General features: G+C 54.5%; 1 protein-coding gene across 3 annotated transcripts in view; it reads left to right on the forward strand.

Annotated features, from left to right (window-relative positions):
* The first annotated feature begins 8,921 nt into the window (after positions 1-8,921).
* DLGAP2 (DLG associated protein 2) overlaps positions 8,922-21,875 on the forward strand; it is a 617,576-nt gene continuing 604,622 nt past the window's right edge. For all 3 annotated transcript variants that reach the window (XM_047856904.1, XM_047856906.1, XM_047856907.1), the window contains exon 1: positions 8,922-9,049. In XM_047856904.1, the coding sequence (XP_047712860.1) occupies positions 9,014-9,049 (36 nt within the window). In that variant the 5' untranslated portion in view covers positions 8,922-9,013. The remainder of the gene's footprint in view (positions 9,050-21,875) is intronic.

The following is a 21,875-nucleotide window of genomic DNA, read 5'->3' on the forward strand; positions in this document are numbered from 1 at the left end:
GAAGTGTTGAAGGCTCCAACTGTTGTTGTCAAATGTCTTCCTTCATTTTTGTTTGTTTTTGCTTTAGGGATTTTGGTGCTCTGTTGTTAAGTTGCATATGTGTTTATAGTTGTTACATGTTTCTGGTGGATTGATCCTTCTTTGGTTATAAAATGTCCCCTTATCTCTAGTAACACTTTGGTGTCTTAATCTGCTTTGTCTAAGATCGATGTAACCACTTTTAGCTTTCTTGCGGTTGCTGTCTGCTTGATATAGTCTCCATCCTTTCACTTTGAATCTATTGTATCTTTGAATCTATGGTGTGTCTCCTCTGGCAGTGTTAAGTTGGATCGTGGTTTGTTTCTGCTAAATCCCCTCTGACACACTCTGCTTTTGACCGGGTGGTTTAGTCCGTTCACATTTAATGTTATTGACATGGTTGGGTTCCATCTGCCCTTCCAGTTTTTGTTTTCAGTTGTCTTGAGTCTTTTACATTCTGTTCTTCCTCCTTACTGCTTTATTTCTTTTGTGGTTGTTTTGGGGCTTGCCTTGTGCACAGTACCCTGTTAGAATCAGCTTTAGATTTATGCCAATTAAGTTCTGGTCATATATAGAAACACTACTCCTTTGTAGCTCTATTACATCTCCCCCTTACAAACTCCATGGCACATTGTTATAATTATTTATTTCTTTAGCACATTGCAGCTCTGCTCCCACCCACCCTCTTTGTGCTGTTATTGGCAAATATCTTAACACATATGTTACTCTATGTTACAGGCCCACGAATACTTTATATATAGTATATGTATATAAAATATATGTTTTATACAAAATATATGTCATTCTGTTAAGAGAAGAAAGGAGAAAACGTGCATCTCTACTGGGTTTTTTATAATTACATAATTACCACTACTACCCACACTCTTCATTTTGTTCATATGCATTTGAATTACTACCTGAGGTCACTTGTTTTCAACCTGAAGAACTTTTGGTATTTCTTGTGAAGTCGGCCTGCTAGCAATAAGTTCGTTCAGTTTTTTGGTTTCCTGGGAAGATCCTCGTTTGCCTTCACTTTTGAAGACTTACTGGCTGCACATAGGATTCTTGATTGTGTTTTTCTTGAGCACTTTCAATATGTCATCCTACTGACTTCTGGCCCCTCTTGTTTCTGCTGAGAAGCCAGGTGTTAATCTTACGGGGTTCTGTTAGTAAGGAGTCCTTTCTCTTGGGGCTTTCATGATTTTCTCCTTGTCTTTTCACTTTCAGAGTTTTAACTCTGCTATGCCTGTTTGTGGATCTCTTTGAGTTCTTCCCCGATATGTAGGTTGTTGTTTTTCAAGAAGTTTGGGAAGTTTTCAGTGATTGTTTCTTTGAGTATCTTTTCCGTTCCTCTCCTCTCTTTCTCATCCTGTTTTGCATGTGTTTGAAAGCTGGGCGGCGTCTCACCTTTCTGAGGCTGTGCGGTGTTCCTCAGCTTGTGTCATCTCTACTGATGGATCTTCAGGTTTGTTCATTCCTTCTTCTCTCAGTTCGGGGCTGCTGTTGTGCTTTTCGAGTAAGTTTTTATTTTAGTCATTTTACTTTTTAGCACCAGAATTTCTATTAAAAAATTTTCTTTCTCATGCTTGCTTCAGCAGCACATATACTAAAAAAATTTCTTTCTCTTTATTCTTGTTCTCTGTTCTAGCGTTGACATCATACTTCCTTTTATTTCTTCAATCATGGTTTTCCATTATCTGTGAGCATGTTTGTACTGGGTGCTTTGCTGAGAGTAGATCTTACACATTCTCACCGTATGCTCACATGTGAGTTAACTAAGCCACATGATAGATAAGTTCATTAACTGGATTGTGGTGATCATTTCACAAGTATAGGTGTATAAGAAATCCTCACGTTGTACCCCTTAAATATATACAGTTTTGTCAGTTTTCCTCAATAGAGCTAAAAAAAAATAGGTTGAGGGGCTTCCTGTGTCTTTACTGACCAAATCTGGCAAGGTTATATGTTAAAAAGAACTTGAATGTGTAAAAATTTAATTTAAAATATTTTACAGTGACATAGATACCATCTAAATACATTTTATGTGGGATCCACAGGGAATGTAGGTCAGTTTCAGTGTGGGCTTGATGAGTTGATTCGCTGAGGGACAGGAACACGTCCGGGGGAGCCTAAGTTGTTTCCCCCTTGGCTGCAGAACTCCTCACTCTCCCAGAAGTCATTTGCAGAGTCTGGTTACATGATCGTCAGCCTTTGAGGAGGTGGCCGTTGTGTCGTTGGAATGTTCACAGGGCGTCAGGCTGTGCTCCAGGATGGACACCCAAGTGCCCAGAGGTGCCCTCAGGGAGCCTGGGATTTTCCCTGTCAGCCCTTGCCTGCCCCACACAGGTGCTCTGTCCTCCACTTTCAGTTTGTCCTGTGCAGCCCTCCTCCTGCCCCAGGAGCAGCTGTGACTTGGTTGGGAGATGCTCTCTGTTGACACAGAACCCAGTCCTTGGGCACCTGTGGTTTCTCCCTCCATCGGTCCCCTCTTATCTTCAGGGCCATTCCTAGGGACACAGGCCCTTGCGGATCTGTTGTTCTGTGGCTTTGGCTGCCCCTCCTCAACCCTCTCTCTTCCTGGTCTGTCATTGTTCTCCTTGGCAAGATTCCAAGTGTGGGTTAATTTCATGACTGAACTTGTCCACTCAGTACCCGAGAGGATTTCTGCTAAGGAAACCGTATATCTGTGCTGATGCTGCTGATTAAAATTCAGCACCGCCCCCCCCCACCCCAACCACAACGGTCTCCACTTCACGCCCATGTTGTTACCAGCACTTTCTCATCTCTGCCCTGTCCAGACGCCCCTCTGTTCTCCCACCCCGTCTCTCCCTGTGGTGGGACTCCGCATCTCAGCCCTCCTCAGGCTCCCCCACCTACTTCCTTACTCATTTACTCTCCGCAAGCAACATGCTCCATTTCACACAAAGAACACAGAGGTCAAAGGAAACACTTTTCGTGCCTTGTCCCCAGGCTGCTCTTCTGTTTTCCTCCTGTGCTCTCACTCTGGGAGGGTGGGGGGGGGGATGTGTCCTTCCTGCCAGGGGGTTTTCTATTCACTGTGTTCTTGGCTCCTCTCCTGCATCAGGTCTGTTCCCTCTTTTCATTCCTTCTGACGGGATTTTACCATGTCCTCTTGGCCCATTTCCGCGCTTCTAGTGTCCTTCCTACCTAAGCTCCTCCTGCGATCTACTGCCGGATTTGTGCTCCGCAGGTACAGACCTGCCTGTGTTTTGCGTGAGACTCTGTCAGCCATGCCCAGGATAGCATTCAGACTCAGGCAGAGGGTTCCGTCCGTGGTGACTGTCACGTGTGACCACTCCACAGTCTTGGTGACATGGTCGGTCCTGCTGGTGACTTTGCACGTAGGGGCCTCTGCTGAGGGTAGTGTTCCCTCATCTGGACACCTTCTCTGGTGCACAGGCCCAGCTTCCTTGGAGAAGCCCCTCCCTCCTACACCGGGGTATGTGGCTCTTCAAGCGTGGCCGTGATGCTCTGAACGCTGCTCCAGAACAGCATGCATGGTGTTAATTTGTGGCCGGCACACCATGTCCTCTCTAATTGGATGGCCAGCTTTTGTCTGCAGGACCTGTGCCACGGCACGCTCTCGCAGGGTGCTCTTTAAAGCTCTAAAGAACTTGCAGAAATTACATGCAGTGTGACTTCGGTCATAAATTTAATCCTACATGTTTTAAAGTAGAATAGTCCTTTTTAAAACAATTCAGCAAAGTTATACAACCTAGAATGGGGATTTTAACTTTTTCAGAAAATTAATAGACAATCTTTATTTGAGCTATAAAATTCTCTCCAGTGGTAATAGGTCTACATGGGCTTAAAGTGACCATGAGTCTCATTTGTCCCTCAGTTTTATATGAGACGTTTGTCCCCTATAATTTGGCTGGTTGTAGGATACTTCACCAGAGTATCTGGTTTCTCTTCTGTTCCCCATTTCCCGGGTTATGCATCCCCCCTCCTCCCTTCCCTGACTGAGTTTATTCAGCAGAAATGTTTGAGTTCGTCCCATATGCAAACTCCTCGTGGTGTAAGTACTACTTAAGAGAAGTACTGACCTGTTTTTTGCCCATTTTGGGCACTGAAATCTTGGTATCATTAGTCAAGTAATATCCTGCAGTCTAGACATCTCTCTGGAATGGTTGAGATCGTTCTTTAATGGAGAAACTAGTGAAGGCAGTCAAAGGAATTTTGAGTGAGAAACACCTACCTGAACACCCGTATGCATATATGCACTTATGTGGACTTAGACTTTCAGTTAACCCAAGTATCACTGCCCGCGGCAGATGGGCTGAGACTCGGTAGGACTGATTTCCTTCGGTTCGCTGGTTACCGACGGCCACCCTCCTCAGTGACCCCGCCCTGGCTCGCAGCTGTGACTTCTGTCAGCGCCTCTGCCTCAGTCTGTAGAAGAAAAGCTGCTCAGAAGTGATGCTTTGAGTCGAGTTTTGTAGATGGTGGTGCCGGGGTCTGTCCCTCCTTCTTGTCAGCCACTGTATGGCTGTGTCGCACGGCTCTCTTTAACCCCCGTCTCGTGTGTGTTGCCGTGTTACTAGCTGATTTTGTGAGCGGTGTAGACCGTGCTGATAGGGTGGCTTCATTCTGTTCCTCTTTGTAGAAGAATTAGCTTTCCAGACTGTGGTCTGAGCAGGACCCTGTTCCCACCGTCGGGCAAGCCTTGATGGCATTGCCCTCCCCTGGCCCGAAGGCTGTGCCCTTGCAGCCGCCCTGGGCTGCTTGCTTGCCTCTCACAAACCCGTTGTCGGGTGTCGTGTCTGTCTGCAGGAGCTGGAGCCAGGCGGGGCTGGCCTGGCCTGGGCCACCGTGACCATCACCCCATGTCCACCACTCGGCTGTGCAGGAATTGAGACCAGTGATCCTGAGACAGTTTCTGATAGAAACATTTAAGGAAATTTACCTAAGTTTAACCAATAACAAAGTATGTACCGGGGCACCTGGGCGGCTCGGTTGGGTGACTGACTTTGGCTCAGGTCATGATCTCACAGTTTGTGAGTTTGAGCCCCGCATCAGGCTCTGTGCTGACAGCTTGGATCCTGGAGCCTGCTTCAGATTCTGTGTCGCCTTCTCTCTCTACCCCTCCCCTGCTCACGCTCTGTGTCTCTGTCTCTCAATAATAAATAAAAGTTAAAAAAAATTAAAAAAACAAAAAAGCATGTACCTCACACACATCCCACATCAGGGTCGACCTTTTTTGTGCAGGACTTTTTAGAGTCCTTAATATGCTAATTGTCGTCAGTCACCAAGATGAGTGTGTGATTGATATTTAGTGTTCCCTCATCTTCTTTGACCTTGAAACTCTCTTTTTCCCCATGGAAATAGTATTTGGAAAACAGAGTTCAAGCCTAATTGAAGATTAGAAATAGGAGTCACCTCAAAATCTTAACTGTGGGGTTTTTTTGTTTTTATTTCAGCATAATTAACCAACACTGTTGCTGTTACTTTCAGGTAGATAATAGTGATTCATCACACCCAGTGCTCATCACGACAGGTGCATGCTTTGTCCGCATCACCTGTCTTCCCCTCCCCAACCCACGTCCCCTCTGGTGACCAGCACTGTGTTCTCTGGACTTAAGAGTCTGTTTACCAGCTTGTCTCTCTCTCTCTCTCTCTGTCTCCCCCTTTTCCCCCCCTTTGCTTACTTGTTTTGTTTCTTAAATTCCATATTAGGAGTGAAATCATGGGGTATTTGTCTTTCTCTGGCCGACTTATTTTGCTTAACATTATACCCTCTGGCTCCATCCATGTCATTGCAAATGGCAAGACTTCATTCTGTTTTATGGCTAATATTCCGTTGCATATATATTTTACCACATCTTATTTATGGATGGACACTATGGACAGATGGATACTACGGACAGATGGACACTGTGTACGGGTGGACACTATGGATGGACCCTGGACGGATGGACACGCTCCGTATGGATGGATAGCCGCCTTGGCTACTGTAAATAATGATGCAGGGAACAGGGGGTCATGTATCTCCTCAGATTAGTGTTTATCTTTTCTTCGGGTAAATACGCTTCCTGTCTTATTTCTGTACTCAGCCCTGTTTAAGATCATGTGTGTTCCTGTGTCCTGTGCTCTGTCCCTACCTTGCTGCCTCACTCAGCCCACGGCGTGTGTTCCACACCGAGAGCACAGAGCGATGTGACCGGGCGGGACCTTCCCACCCTGCCCATACCCCCTATCTCCCTGGTCCTTGTTCCCAGGTCACATGTGGTTCCCTGCACTCCCGCCCTCTCCCCAGGTCCTTGTTCCCAGATCACATGTGGTTCCTTGCGCTCCCGCCCTGCCCACACCCCCTCTCTCCCCAGGTCCTTGTTCCCAGGTCATGTGTGGTTCCCTGCACTCCCGCCCTGCCCACACCCCCTCTCTCCCCAGGTCCTTGTTCCCAGGTCACGTGTGGTTCCCTGCACTCCCGCCCTGCCCACACCCCCTCTCTCCCCAGGTCCTTGTTCCCATATCACATGTGGTTCCCTGTGCTCCCACCCTCTCCCCAGGTCCTTGTTCCCAGGCCACATGTGGTTCCCTGCGCTCCCGCCCTCTCCCCAGGTCCTTGTTCCCAGGTCACATGTGGTTCCCTGCGCTCCCGCCCTCTCCCCAGGTCCTTGTTCCCAGGCCACATGTGGTTCTCTGCACTCCCGCCCTGCCCACACCCCCTGTCTCCCCAGGTCCTTGTTCCCAGATCACATGTGGTTCCCTGTGCTCCCACCCTCTCCCCAGGTCCTTGTTCCCAGGCCACATGTGGTTCCCTGCGCTCCCGCCCTGCCCACACCCCTGTCTCCCCAGGTCCTTGTTCCCAGGTCACGTGTGGTTCCCTGCGCTCCCGCCCTCTCCCCAGGTCCTTGTTCCCAGGCCACATGTGGTTCCCTGCACTCCCGCCCTCTCCCCAGGTCCTTGTTCCCAGGCCACGTGTGGTTCTCTGCACTCCCGCCCTGCCCACACACCCTGTCTCCCCAGGTCCTTGTTCCCATATCACATGTGGTTCTCTGTGCTCCCGCCCTGCCCACACCCCTGTCTCCCCAGGTCCTTGTTCCCATATCACATGTGGTTCTCTGTGCTCCCACCCTCTCCCCAGGTCCTTGTTCCCAGGCCACATGTGGTTCCCTGCGCTCCCGCCCTCTCCCCAGGTCCTTGTTCCCAGGTCACATGTGGTTCCCTGCGCTCCCGCCCTGCCCACACCCCCTGTCTCCCTAGGTGCCTGTTCCCAGGTCACATGTGGTTGTGGTCTCGGGTTTTCGGGGCTTCCCCTCACCCTGTCCCCTGCTTGTGAGCACATGACCGCTCTTTCCTGCCTGCTCCACCAGGTCTGCCCCGGCCTTGCCATGGACTCTGGAGCCCCTACCGCTCGGCCTGTCCCCTCAGACTTTGTGCCTAAAAACCCGCTGTTCGTTCAGCTCTGCAGAGCCCTCGAAGCCGACGCTTCTCTGCTGGCATCTGCCCCTCTCCCACTGTTGTACCTGGGGTTCTGTGGGTCTGCAGCCCACCGGCCCCGTGGTGCACTTCTGGGGGCAGGCATGGGAGTGTCTGCCTTATTCCTCCCATCAGATGCTCTGGGGCACATTTGTGAGAAGGACATGACCCCGTCCGCGGGGGCTGCACCTGTCACCAGGCATGGTGTGAGGCACTGCTGGCAGGTGACAGCCTTTGAAAGTTGAAGGTGAACGGGGCGTTTGTGGCATGAAGGAGTCAAGGAGGGTGTTCTATTCAAACTTAATTTGGAACAGTATTTCAATAGGAAAGTGAAGAAAGGTCACTGGGTAGGGCTGAGGAACTGAATGTCCAAAAGGTCAGGCTGCACAGGGTTATACCCATTGCTGCCTTTGGTTGGTGCCTGCAGGACAGAGAACTCACAGGTGCCCCCTGCTCGCCCAAGACCGTGTTCCCGGGCAGGACAGAGAACCCACACGTGCTCCCTGCTTCCTGGTGACCGTGCTCCCGGCGGGACAGAGAACCCACGGGTGCTCTCTGCTTCTGGTGACTGTGCTCCTGGGCGGGACAGAGAACCCACGGGCACCTGCTGCTCACCTGTGACCGTGCTCCCGGGCGGGACAGAGAACCCATGGGTGCTCCCTGCTTCCTGGTGACCGTGCTCCTGGGCGGGACAGAGAACCCACGGGCGCCCCCTGCTCACCCATAACTGTGCTCCCGGGCGGGACAGAGAACCCACGGGTGCTCTCTGCTTCTGGTGACTGTGCTCCTGGGCGGGACAGAGAACCCATGGGTGCTCCCTGCTTCCTGGTGACTGTGCTCCTGGGCATGACAGAGAACCCACGGGCGCCCTCTGCTCACCTGTGACCGTGTTCCCGGGCGGGACAGAGAACCCACGGGCGCCCTCTGCTCACCCGTGGCCATGCTCCCGGGCAGGACAGAGCATCCACAGGCCCGGCCCCGCTCGCCCATGACTGTGCTCCTGGGTGGCCGTGGGTGGAAAGCTTCCACAGGGCAGCCCTTTGCTGTTATGCCAGACGCAGGCGTGGGAGGCCTGCGCAGGGTGCACACTGGGCCTCTCTGTGCATGTGAGTCCTTGTGCAAGCAGACATAGGGTTGACCTTGGAAGAAGACCATTCAGGGCGCACGTGGCGGTTGCTGTGAGCCTGGGAGCGTCCACCGCACATGATACGCCAGGTGCTACGGGGCTGCCATCCACGAGGAGCCGGGAAGGCCCGCGGAAACGTGGGGGAGGGTGCAGCACGGGGTGGGTATGGGGAGGGCACATTCCGGAGAGCCTGGCCGCCAGAAGGTCTGGGGAGCATCGCGCCCGCCCGGGATGGAGAGCAGAGCCCGGGCCCCTGGTGGTCTGGGGAGCGCCGCGCACGCACGTGGTAGCGCATGCGCACTTGTTCACGAGCCCTGCCGCCGGCGGTCTCAACGGCCGCCAGGCTGGCTGCTGTCAGAACCGAGAGAACAGCAGACGCGGGCAAGGGCACACGGAAAAGGGGCACCTTGTGTCCTGCTGGTGGGAATGCAAAGTCCCGCAGCCATGTGGAGGTCCAGAGAGGTAAGAAAAGCGCCACCACGGGGGCCAGAATTTCACTAAGTGTACACGCCTCCTGGCGGAAGCAGGGACTTGGGTCCTGTACGGCTGTGCTCACGGCAGCCAGCAGGTGTGTTCCTGTGCAGAGAGGGGCTGAAATGTGTCCGCACGTGTGTTCACACGCGTGCACGTGTGTACGTGTGTGTCCTGTTATGTAGGTGCAGCGTTTCTCCAGAGACTCCCAACTACGACAACGTCGTTTTCCGTTCAGTAGACAGGAAGAAAAACTGGAATAATCCTGAAGAAGAATTGTTTCATGCGTCTCAACCATGCCGAGATGATCGATTAAATGAACGTGCATTTGTGATTTATCTTAGTTACATGTGCTCAGTGCACTCAAATATTCTTACGCTGCAAATAAATTTAATTAAATTTAATTAAATGGATGGAACCAGTATGCGCCCTTGTCTACAGCAGAGAAGCAGGAGGAATGTGAGAGGAGAGGGCTGCTGGAGGCCACGGCCCCACGGTCTTGGGCGAAGACGGGCTGACGTGGCCTCAGGGCCCCGGGGAGCTGCGGCAGTAGTCTCCTGGGTGGATTCAGCCCTCAAAGGGGGGACGCTGTGGTCGTGGCCGAGCACCTGCCCGCCTGTCTGTGTGTCTGTCTCCGCGCTCATTTCTGTCTTTGGGGAGAATGTGTATCGAGTCCCCTCTGTGCGAGGTGCTCCAGTTCGGGGACAGCTTGTGAGTGACACAGCGCCATGTCCCCTGTGTCCCTGCCCAGAGGCCTCAGCAGGGGCCAGGTTGTGGCCCGCCTCCTCACCTGCCCGGGGGTCGACCGCTCCTGGAAGGTGGGGTTCCCCTCATCGTGTACTAAGTCATAAAGGATCCCACCTGCGTGTATAATGCTGCCCTGAAGCTTCCTTGACTGCTGTGCTGGAGATTTGGCTGTCAGTTGATGGCATGGTGGATGGCGTGGTGGGTGGCGTGGTGGGTGGTGTGGTGGGTGGTGTGGTGGATGGTGTAGTCAATGGCATGGTGGGTGGCGTGATGGATGGTGTGGTCAATGGTGTGGTGGGTGGCGTGGTCAATGGCATGGTGGGTGGCATGAGGGATGGTGTGGTCAGTGGCATGGTAGGTGGCATGGTCAATGGCGTGGGTCGTGTGGTGGATGGCGTGGTGGTGTGATGGATGGTGTGGTCAATGGCGTGGTGGGTGGTGTGGTGGACGATGTGGTCAGTGGCGTGGTAGGTGACGTGGTGGATGGCGTGGTGGGTGGCGTGTTGGATGGTGTGGTCAGTGGTATGGTGGGTGGCATGAGGGACGGTGTGGTCAGTGGCGTGGTAGGTGGCATGGTCAATGGCATGGTGGGTCGTGTGGTGGATGGCATGGTGGTGGTGTGATGGATGGTGTGGTCAATGGCGTGGTGGGTGGTGTGGTGGATGGCATGGTGGTGGTGTGATGGATGGTGTGGTCAGTGGCGTGGTGGGTGGTGTGGTGGACAATGTGGTCAGTGGCGTGGTAGGTGACGTGGTGGATGGCATGGTGGATGGCGTGGCGGGTGGTGTGATGGATGGTGTGGTCAGTGGTGTGGGTGGCGTGGTCAATGACGTGGTGGGTGGTGTGGTGGATGGTGTGGTCAATGGCATGGTGAGTGGCATGATGGATGGTGTGGTCAATGGCGTGGTGGGTGGCACGAGAGATGGTGTGGTCAGTGGCGTGGTGGATGGCATGGTTGCGGTGCTAAGTGATTCTTGCCTCCTGCCCACATGTGCTTCTCATCACAGGGGTGGCCGTGGGACTGCACTTTGTACCTAAGAGATGCCAGCGGAGGCGCTGGGTTCCTTGTGGTGACCCTGAGGAGCCAGTGGGTGACTGCTTGCCCCCACCCCGTGGCCGTAGGCTCCGGACAGTGGTCTCCGTGTGTCCCCCCCCCCTGAAATGGACTCAGTCAGTGAGCTTCATCTGTGTGTCTGCCACCCAGGCACCGGGGGACCGTTTGCCGCTACGGCACAACCAGGGCATTTGCATGTTCTGTGCAGGGTTCTGAAGCCACGGTTGTGAGTGGGCATTTGACAGGCAGTCGCCAGGTCAGCTCACACCACAGTGGTGGAAGTTCTGTTTCTGAAGCCGGAAAGGGTCCATCTGAGCTGTGAAACGGCCAGCAGTCCCATGACATCTCCATTCCTCAGTTTACTCTAAAGTGGGGGAATCATGGCAGGTTTCCTGAGATCGCCACAGATATGGAATCAGAGCGCGACAGGCGAGCATGTGGCCCGAGGCCCGGACAGTGAGTGCTGTTGGATTTGTGCATCCTGATATCCACGGGTTTGCTTGCAGCCGCCACGCCCTGTATTCATCTGGGGGGCAGTCCCGCCTCGTGGGCCCCACTGGGAGCAGCGGGAAAGGAGCCCTTGGTGTCCTGGGACCCCACAACTCAGACGCAGACCCCTGCACCTGCTGTTTGTTAGGGTCAGTGGTCTGAGGCTGATGACCGCTCCCGCGTGTGTCACTGTACCGAGTACCTCAACAGACACTGACTCTGGGCCCTGGGGCCACAGCACGGCCCCCTGACAGACCGTCCTGCCTGCACAGAGCTCCTGCTCTAGCGGGGCAGGGGGAGAGCGCACAGAAGCAGGAGGTAGCACCAGGCCGTGTAAACTACGAGGGAGCACAGTGTGCGGAGAGCAGAGGAGCGGGTGCGGAGAAATGACCTTGAGAAGGCTGGAGGGACCTCGCAGGGAATCTGGAGGGAGCCATCGGTGAGGACGTCCTGGAAGGGAGCTTGCCAGCAGAGGGCAGCACGGGCAAAGGCCCTGGGGGATGCTTGGCAGGTGGAAGAGCAGCAAAGGGCCCGAGCGGCCGGAGCCCTTGAGGGGGCTGAGATCAGTAGCTCTTGACACAGAGCTCTGGGGGCTTTGGGGCATTTAGGGACCAAGTGTTCTGAGGATGCGTCAGTGTTCTGGGCCAACGATGACATCCAGACTGGCTTAGAAGGTCAGACTGGTTTGTGTGTGAAGACCAGTTTTGGGGCCACAAGAGCGGAAGCAGGCAGGCCAGTCAGGAGGATGCTGGACTCATCGGGCCGGTGGTAGCACGGCCGGGGCAGGAGTGGGGGGCGTGAGACCCTGCCTGAGTCTGTTGCAGGCTTCCAAGTGAGGTCTGAGGCCCCCGCCGGGGACAGTGTGCTGGCACCATTTGCAGAGATGTGGTCATGCGTGGACGGGGAGGTTGTTTGTTAGGGGGACACGTTAATTTTGAGATCCCACTGGATGTGTGAGTGGTAACAACAAGTGGGCAGTTGTACGTGTGGGCCTGAGATCCAGGGAGGGGAGTGTGCAGGGCTGGGGGATTCTGGACCAGGGCCCGGGTGGTGATGGAGAAAAACCGTGTCCTCGGCACCCAGAGCTGAGAGGTGAGGCGAGGATTCGGCACAGGAGACTGGGAAGGAGCCGGAAGCCAAGGCGGGGCCCTCCTGTGCTGTCAGAGGGCATGAGTTCAGAGGGAGGCTCGGTTAAGGAGAAGGTTCACAGGTGACGTGGAACCAAGCGTTTCTGTGGGGTCCTGGCGTGGACCCTCAGTGCTCCACTCACATCTCCTGGGGGCGCACGTGGCAGGAGTGGGGTGTTGGGTAAGGTGCTTATTTTATAGCGTTAGGCGTTGACCGTTCTTGAACTTTCAGAGAACATAATTGACACAATTACCAGCGTTTCTGTGCGAATAACAGAGCTCTTTAAAGCGCCAGTGTTTGTGGGTCGTCACTGGCCCCCACGTCCCTTCACCTCTGTGGACTGAAGTCTCCGAGACCCCTCACCCTGCAGTCAGGAGGGACCGCCCATTGGTGGTGAGGCTGACCCGTGATTTAAGTCGCTCTTTGCTTTTCCGATGATTTGTTTACAAAAAGTGAGAAATGATGTTTGTTCTCGTAATTTAAGTTGTTACGCCTTTCCAAAGCTGTTCATAGGACTGTAAGCTCCTAATTAGTTCCTGAGTTCTTAACTTTGTCAATCAATAGTTCCTGAAACTTAGACTAACAAGTGTGTGGGCCAGCATCGTGAAACAGCCAGTCTAAACTCATTACATGCCAATTTCTATTTTTAAACTCAGATAACTGTTCTGTAAAATTAAGCTAATGGTCTCTTCTATAAGAATGGAAATATCTGCAACTTTTCTTGGTCCTTTTCTGTCTGTAACGGGTACAATTTGTGCAGTGTGTGTGCTGGCACTTCTTGGTTCCAGGCGTGCCCCCCCACCCCACCCCGTCTACGAGATACAAGTATATCGTTTGACTTTCAGAAATGAGGTGTTTGACTCCTTCACGAGACCCGAAAGGCAGGCTGTCCTGAGGGGGTTTAGTTTTCTAAATCCTCAGGACCCTGTGAACACCCCGTGAGCGTGGGGTCACCTTCCCAGATCACAGGCATTTGTTCTGTGCCAGCCGTTGGGGTGGGGGCAGCATGAGGGGCTCGAGGTCCTCACTGCAGACCAAGGATGGTCTCAGGGGACGGTATGAGGAGGCACCCCCATCCCGAGGTCGGCCTCTCCTGACAGCAGCACTGAGGGAAGCTTCTGGAAGTTTGAGTGGAGTGCATGCCTGAGGGAGAGCAGGGCCGGGGTGGTTGGTGAGGGTCTCTCCCAGTGTGGGGCCAGCCCTCCAGTCCCCCCCCTGCCCCGACTTTCTTGTTGAGCAGAATGTAAGTCCATTGGCTTCCCTGGCTTTAGGGCTTGACCCTGACACCCTGTCTCACTGCTTCTACCCTCCACATGGCTGCCCTGCCTGCCTGTTCCCGTAACAGGGCCTCTCCCCTGCACCCGGTCCTTCCTGGGGGGGTCCCCACCCCCACAGTAAGTGGGACCCCATCCTTCCCAGGGGGTCCCCACCCCACAGTAAGTGGTACCCCGTCCTTCCCCCTGGGGGACCCCACCGACAGTAACTAGGACCCCGTCCTTCCCTCTGGGGGGGGGGACCCTGCCCCACAGTAATGAGGACCCACCCCATCCTCCCTGGGCGGTCACGACCCCTCATCCTTCCCAGGGGCCCCCACCCCATAGTAACTGGGACCCTGTCCTTCCCCCTGGGGGGCCCCACCCTACAGTAACTAGGACCCCGTCCTTCCCTCCGGGGGGCCCCCAGCCCACAGTAACTAGGACCCTGTCCTTCCCTCCGGGGGGAGGACCCCGCCCCACAGTAACTAGGACCCCGTCCTCCCCAGGCAGCCCTCACCCCTCGTCCTTCCCAGGGGCTCCCTCCCCATAGTAACTAGGACCCTATCCTTTGCCCTGGGGGGCCCCCAGCCCACAGTAACTAGGACCCCATCCTTCCCTCCGGGGGGGGACCCCGCCCCACAGTAACTAGGACCCCATCTTTACCAGGCGGCCCTCACCCCTCGTCCTTCCCAGGGGCCCACACCCCATAGTAACTAGGACCCTATCCTTCACCCTGGGGGCCCCCAGCCCACAGTAACTAGGACCCCGTCCTTTCCTCTGGGGGGCCCCCCGACCACAGTAACTAGGACCCCATCCTTCCCTCCGGGGGGCCCCCAGACCACAGTAACTAGGACCCCATTCTTCCCTCCGGGTGGGACCCCGCCCCATAGTAACTGGGACCCCGTCCTTCCCTCCGGGGGCCCCCAGCCCACAGTAACTAGGACCCCGTCCTTCCCAGGCGGCCCCCACCCCTCGTCCTTCCCAGGAGCCCCCAGCCCATAGTAACTAGGACCCCGTCCTTCCTTCCGGGGGGGCCCCGCCCCACAGTAACTAGGACCCCATCCTTCCCCCTGGGGGGTCCCCAGCCCACAGTAACTGGGACCCCGTCCTCCCCAGGTGGCCTTCACCCCTCGTCCTTCCCAGGGGCCCCCACCCCATAGTAACTGGGACCCCGTCCTTCCCTCCAGGGGGGACTCCGCCCCACAGTAACTGGGACCCCGTCCTTCTCCCCAGGGGGGGCCCCGCCCCACAGTAACGAGGACTCAGGAGCTGGCATTGCTCTGGCAGATGCTCAGTGTCGCCCAGTGAGAATTGGGGAACAATTCGGAAGCCACACGTGCTCAAGAGCACACACCCCTGTCGTGGTGGCTTGGCCCCTCCCCTGTGTCCCCCTCCGTCACAGGGAGAGCCCGAGAGGATGTCCTCACAGGGTGGTCCCGGGCAGTCGCCAGGGCCCCCTGCGCGCAGCCCCACTGCGCTGCGAGCCGGGCTGGGCCGTGCAGACACGGGGGTGCAGCACGAGATCTTTGGTTGAGGAAAACCTCTCCGAGAAGCGCCGGGGCGGTCCCTCACCCCGGTGCTCCCGTGGTCACCTGCTGGTGTTGACGGCACGCAGGGGCTGGGCCCACTCCAGGGCCCTACGATCTCCTGTCTCCGCGGGCTGCCCCGTGGGAGGTTTGCGCCAGGCTTCGTGGCCGAGGACCTCTGCTCTGGGCTTCCAGATGCCGAGGAGGCTGGTGCTGGTCTCTGGCTTCAGCCAGGGTGCTCCAGGGCCACAGAGCTGCAGGGCTCATGGGTGTGTCCGTCTGTTCCCCTCTCTGTCTCTATGGCAGGACCTTTGTCGTGAGGAAGTGGCTCGCGCATCACGGAGGCTGCGTCTGCAGGCTGGAGGCTGCGACGAGGGGCTCCGAGAACCGGGCAGCTGCCGGCTCATCTCCCAGGGTGAGGGCAGCAGGCACACTGTGGTGCCGGCTCCCGCCCTGAGGCGGAGAAGCGGGGGCAGCTCCTTCCTCCTCCCCTTTGGTCCTGCTCAGGCCCCGAGGGGACCGAACTATAACGCCACGCTGCCGGTCTGGTGCCGGGTCTGCTGGTGCAGGTGGTCTGTGCTCTGGAAACCCTCAGACGCGCCCAGAAACGGGGTTTCGTCTCGGCACCCTGAGGCCGGTCAAGGACGCCTCGGGACGCACGAAGTTAACCGTGGCCGGCACGGAGCCAGCGGGGTGGGCATCTCCAGCCGGGGGGCACACGGTGGGCCGTGCGTGCAGTCTGACGGCCGTGATCACCCCGAGGAAGGGGTTTGAGGGCGTCGAGGAGCAAAGACGGCGTTTCTGACCACAGCCGTCCTGTAAGCCTGTTGCTCTACCCGCTCTCGGTTTCGAACGTGGGGGGTGTGCTGACGTGTGCCTCTCAGCCGGCCGTTTGCTGAGGGTGCAGAGGCTGGCTCCCTGCTGGCCTGTCTCAAAGAACAGCTCTTGTAAGGCTGGGCAGTGACCTACGTCGTGCACTCAGAAGCGGTTGTTATCGTTGGAAACACTCCTCACAGCTCGCTCAGTACGTGGTTCTCGGCCTCGAACATCGCCCCTCAGTTTGTGGATGTGCTGGGTGCCCCGCAGGCCCCCTGAGCTGGCGGCGGCGGGGAGCTCACCGGCTGCAGTGTGTGGTTCCCCCATTGCCTCACTTGGGTGTGACGTTGGGCTTGGAGTCGTGGCCTCTCCATCTCCAGGGTGTTGGGTGCCAGTGTGGCGACATCGGGCGGATCACCGATGAGGACAGCCGTGTGGAACTTGACCCGCCAGTGGTTCTGGTCGTGTGGCCTCTGCCCATCCAGTGCCATTTCAGCGAGAGGTCCCTGCAGCTAGGTGACTTTGGGGTTTTCCCTCTTTCCCCCTGAAATTGCAGGCAGAACCTTGTTCGGCTTCAGCGAGATGCTTGTACCACAGCGTTGAGAACGGCTTTTTATTTTGACGTTCTCATCGCCTGGTCATGTCCAGTGGTGTCACGGGGTTTGCTTATTCACATCAGAACCGTGACGGGCTCCTTCCGGCCAGGGCCCATCTGGACGAGCTCCCAGGACAGGGTTTGAGGGCTGCTGTGGGCCGGCAGGGGCAGCCCCCACGTGTGTTTCTCAGCTGTCGCTCCAGCCACCCGACTGAGAGGAGGGGACCGTTGACCTCACTTTGTACGGACGCCCTGAGCTGTGTGTCTGTTGCCACGGAGGTGATGCTTTGTGGTTTGTAAGGAACGTTCAGTGCGGTTTTGTTGTTTGGAACACCACAGCAGTGAAGAGGGGCTATTAACGCCGTCTGGCGGGTTGAGTTTTAATCCTTGTGTTGACATCCATCTTTCCAGCACACAGCATGATGTGCACGCACGAACCCTGCACGTGCAGTGTCTCTGGGGGCTGTTGTCTGTGCGGCCCGTGCTCTGTGGTAATGCTTCTACCAGCAGAGATGCACCCGCCTCCCAGGAGGGGCACGCGGTCACCCCGGGTCTCCTGTGTGTGACAGATGACAGCCGTTCTGCCGACAGAACAGTCCCTTGGTGGAGGGAGGGAGGGTCCAAGGAGGCCCAGCCGTGGGCACAGAGCCAGAGAGCCTGCCCTCCCCACGCCCTCAGCGGGCAGGTGGGGCACCTGCAGGAGGCTCATGTTCACTGTGTGGTGAAGTCCCTCCGGTCCCCCGGACGTGCTTGCATTTTGTGTGAAATACAAGCCAGTTTCCAGTTTCCAGCATCGATGAGCATTCTCTCACCCTCCCCTCCCCCAGCACCCTCACCAGACGGTGCATTTGTCACACCTAGTGATGTCGCCGTCACCCGGAGTCCACAGTCTACACCGGGGTCCCTCTTGGTGTCTTGCATCCTGTGGGTTTGCGGAAACGTGCGATAACTTGTGTCCGTCCTTCCGGTGTCACCCAGCCTAGTCTCACTGCCCCACGCCCCTCCGTGCTCCACCTGTTCGTCCTCCCTCCTCCCACAACCCCTGGCAGCCAGCCTCTCACCTTCTCAGTGTGTCCGTAGTTTTGCCTTTTCCAGGACGTCCTGGAGCTGGAGTGACACAGTAAGTAGTCTTTCCAGATCGGCTTCTTTCCCTGAGCGATGCGCATTAAGGTTCCCGCGTGCTTTCATGGTTGGATAGCTCACCTCTTTTTCATGCTGAACGATATTGTATTGTTTGGATGGATGGACCACTTTATCCATCCATCTGCTGAGGGGCTTCCAAGTTTGGGCAATTATGATAAAGCTGCTGTAAACTTCTGCGTACAGGCATTTGCGTGGACGTGAGTTTTCAACTGCTTTGGGAAATATCAAGGAGCAGGATTTCTGAATTGTACGTCAAGAGTATGGTTAGTTCTGTAAGAAACAGCCACCCTGCATCCCCTAGAAACAGCCATCCTGTGTCCTGTAGAAACAGCCACCCTGGGTCCCCTAGAAACAGCCATCCCACGTCCTGTAGAAACAGTCATCCCGCATCCTGTAGAAACAGCCACCCCCTGTCCCCTAGAAACAGCCATCCTGCGTCCTGTAGAAACAGCTACCCTGGGTCCCCTAGAAACAGCCACCCTGGGTCCCCTAGAAACAGCCACCCTGGGTCCCCTAGAAACAGCCATCCTGCGTCCTGTAGAAACAGCCACCCTGGGTCCCTTAGAAACAGTCATCCCGCATCCTGTAGAAACAGCCACCCCCTGTCCCCTAGAAACAGCCATCTGCGTCCTGTAGAAACAGCCACCCTGGGTCCCTTAGAAACAGTCATCCCGCATCCTGTAGAAACAGCCACCCCCTGTCCCCTAGAAACAGCCATCCTGCGTCCCCTGCAGAGGGAGAGGGACAGCTTCCGTTGCTCATGTCCTCGTTCATCAGCACTTGGCGTGCTCAGTGCTCTGGGTTTGGGCTGTCCTCACAGGTGTGGGTGGCGTCTCCTTGTCTGAATTTGCGTTTCCCTGATGCCACGGGATGTGGCGTGTCTTCTCACGTGCCCCTTTGCTGTCAGTCAAGGTCTTTGGCCCACGGCTTGAGTTGTCTGTTTTCTCGTTGGGTGTTCTGTGCGCATTTTGGATAGTAGTCCTTTTATGAGGTGTGTCTTATGCGGGTATTTTCTCCCAGCCTGTGACTTGTGTCTTCTCTAGCCAGTGCCTTTCACAGAGCAGAAGATTTTAATTTTCATCAGGTGCAGCTTACTAATTCTTTCTTTCATGGCTCGTGCCCGGGGTGTTGTACCCACAAGGGCGCCTCCCTGAGGACGTGCGTCTAGGGTTTTCTTCTGTGCTGTGCACTAGGGGATTCATAGTTTTGTCCTTTACGTTTAACCTGTGATCTACTTCGCGCTGTTTTTTGTGAAGGCTGCAAGTTCTGTGTCTGGATTCATCATTTTGCGCGTGGACGCCTTTGTTGTGAAGACCATCCGTCTGCTCCGCTGTGTTGCCGGGGTCCCTTTGCCAGAGAAGAGCTGTCTGTGCTTATGTTCCACTGGTCTGTCTGTTCTTTGGCTGATACCGTGCTGCCTTGATGACTGGTGTTTAAATAGAAGCACTTGACCTGAGTCCTTTTCTTACAGCCCTTCGTAAACATTTTATCCTGAAGTGACTCTGGATTGGGCCAGACTGTGCTCATGTTTTGTTCTTGCTCCTAGCGTTTGCCTTATCCGGGTTTGCCGGATGTGGGTTTTGTATGAGGTAACGACTGAGTTCAGGTGTGTCTGACTTATAATGAGAAAGCTATAAAAATGTGTGGAAGCACTTTAATTCCAAATAGGTGTTTTGCTCATATTTGTCATTTTGTAATGCCCTTAAGGGCAGGGGCAGGCGCTTGGGTGGCTCAGTTGGTTGAGCGCCCAACTCTTGATTTCGGCTCAGGTCATGCATGATCTTACGGTTTGTGAGTTTGAGCCCCAGTTTGGGCTCTGTGCTGACAGTGTGGAGCCTGCTTAGGATTCTCTCTCTCCCTCTCTCTGCCCCTCCCCCACTTATTCTCTCTCTCTCTCTCTCTCAAAATAAATAAACATTAAACGAATAAACACCCTTCAGGACAATTTAATACTGCTTTCCTATAATTGTAAAAATCATTGTGCAGACTGGCCGTACATTATTTTATGTGAGTTAATTTTAATTATCATGTGAATCCTACATGTACACACTATAAAAAGTGAAGTGGTTTTAGGAGGTGTGTGAAGAGCGGCCCCGCCCTGTCCTGCTGCCTGGAGACCCCTGTCCCCTCCCAGTGCCCCGCTGGCGTGTGTGGAAGACGGGGCCTCTCCGGCCCCTCCCCCTGTGCTCAGTGTCCCTTATGTCCTGATTTTTGGGTAAATCGATGGTCAGTACTTCGATCACATTCAGTTTATAGGATCACACCTCTTTTTTTGGTAACGTCTTTTATTGTTTGTTAATTGCCTTATTCTTTACTGTCTTAACATTTTTATCCTTCTTTCCTGTGTGTTCAGCCTGCATCTGTCCTCGGCACTCCCTCCTTCCCTGGGGCCATGGCCGGGTGTCACGTGGGGACCCTCCACCTGAGTGTGGCCCTCGCCTCCCCGGGGGTGGGGGGGGGGTGGGGGGGTGGCCTCTCGGGCTCTCTGTCTGCTCCTGCCACAGGTCTTGTGGGGTCATTTTAGAAAGTGACCCATTTTATGCCTTGCTTGTCTCATGGTGTCTTCTGTTTCTCCCTTGGAATTTCTAAAACACCGTTTCTGCATATTCTAGCTTCCAGTATTTAGTATTTTGGTTGAGTTTGGGACTGTTTGTTCTGGGTTTTCATGATGGTGAATCTTAGGCTCGTCACGTTGTGCTGGCTGTGCCAGGAGCTCAGTGGGCCTGTTGAGTCCGAAATTACGTCGTTCAGACCTGTGGATCATGACCGTCTGTGTGATGCTGTGTGTTGTTTCGTGGCCTTTCATTCTGGACCTCCCACTGGCCAGAATGGTGTGCCCCCGGGATGGCCACATAACCTCTGTTCTCTCCTTTTTTCCCCTCTTTATATAATTTTTCTCTAAACCTTCTGGGAGACTTCCTTGAATTTGTTTTTTCAACTATTTTTTAAAATTTTATATTCATTTTTGGTTTCTTTTTAAATTTCCAAAAGCTGTTTCTTGTTCTGTAGATTTCCCTTTTATAAGAATAGCATCCTGTTCTTGGGTCACGGACAAAATCTCTCCTCCGTCTTTCTGCAATGTTAATTATCATTATCTTAAAATGTTCTCTTGTTTTGGTAATGCTTCTGTTTCCTCTGATTTTGTTTTTCTTAGTCACTGTCAGAGTGGGGGGTTTCTTTAAATGCATGATAATCCTCAGCTGTGAGTTTTCATTAAGTGCAAGACATCAAACATTTATGTGGCGTTGGTTTTTGGTGAGTAAATGGGGCTTATTGGCTGGTGGAATTTTCCACACAGATCTTGTGGCAAGCCAGTTTTAATTGGAAAGCCTACGTTAATAGGAGGTATTTTCTCTTGGCTTTTTTCATTTTTCAGAGGAGAATATTCTGGTCTCCTGCTTGGGGAGGACGGGGGTGGGGCAGGTGACAGGCCAGGGTTCTCCTTCTGGAAGAAGGTGAAGCAGGTGGGAGGCAGAACCTTTGGGCGTGCCGGCTTTGTGTCTCGCTTCTGTGCAGCCCCGGGATCACTCCCCAGCACCCGTGTGCTTTTGCTTCCTCTGGTTCATGTCTCTGGGTGTGGGAGGGGGGCCTGGGCACGACACACTCCGGTGTGGCTGCTTGTGCCCTCCCTGGAGACACCGTGTGCTTCTGAGCCCCAAACTTCTGGTGCTGAGTCCTTGCCGAGAAATCTTGGACAGTCAGAGCCTAGATTTATGGCTCTCCTCTTTCTGCTCCTTATCTTTTTTTTTTTTAAGTTTATTTGTTAATTTTGAGAGAGAGGGAGAGAGAATCCCAAGAATCTGAGCTGTCAGCATGGAGCCCAGTGCAGGGCTCGAACCCACAAACTGTGAGATCTTGATATGAGCTGAGATCACGAGTCAGATGCTTAACCGGCTGAGCCCCCCCACCCCAGGATGCCCCTTTCTGCTCCTTATCTGTCAGGCACCTGTTGAAATCCTTTCCGTACGTGCTCAGACACTTGGTTCTTGTGTGTGAGTTTTTATCTCAGCCGCTCTGCCGACTTAAAGTCATGTCTGTGTGTGTCGAAGGGACGGGTTAATTG

The sequence above is a fragment of the Prionailurus viverrinus genome, chromosome B1 (assembly GCF_022837055.1).
Source record: "Prionailurus viverrinus isolate Anna chromosome B1, UM_Priviv_1.0, whole genome shotgun sequence".
In the NCBI taxonomy this organism is placed as follows: Eukaryota; Metazoa; Chordata; class Mammalia; order Carnivora; family Felidae; genus Prionailurus; species Prionailurus viverrinus.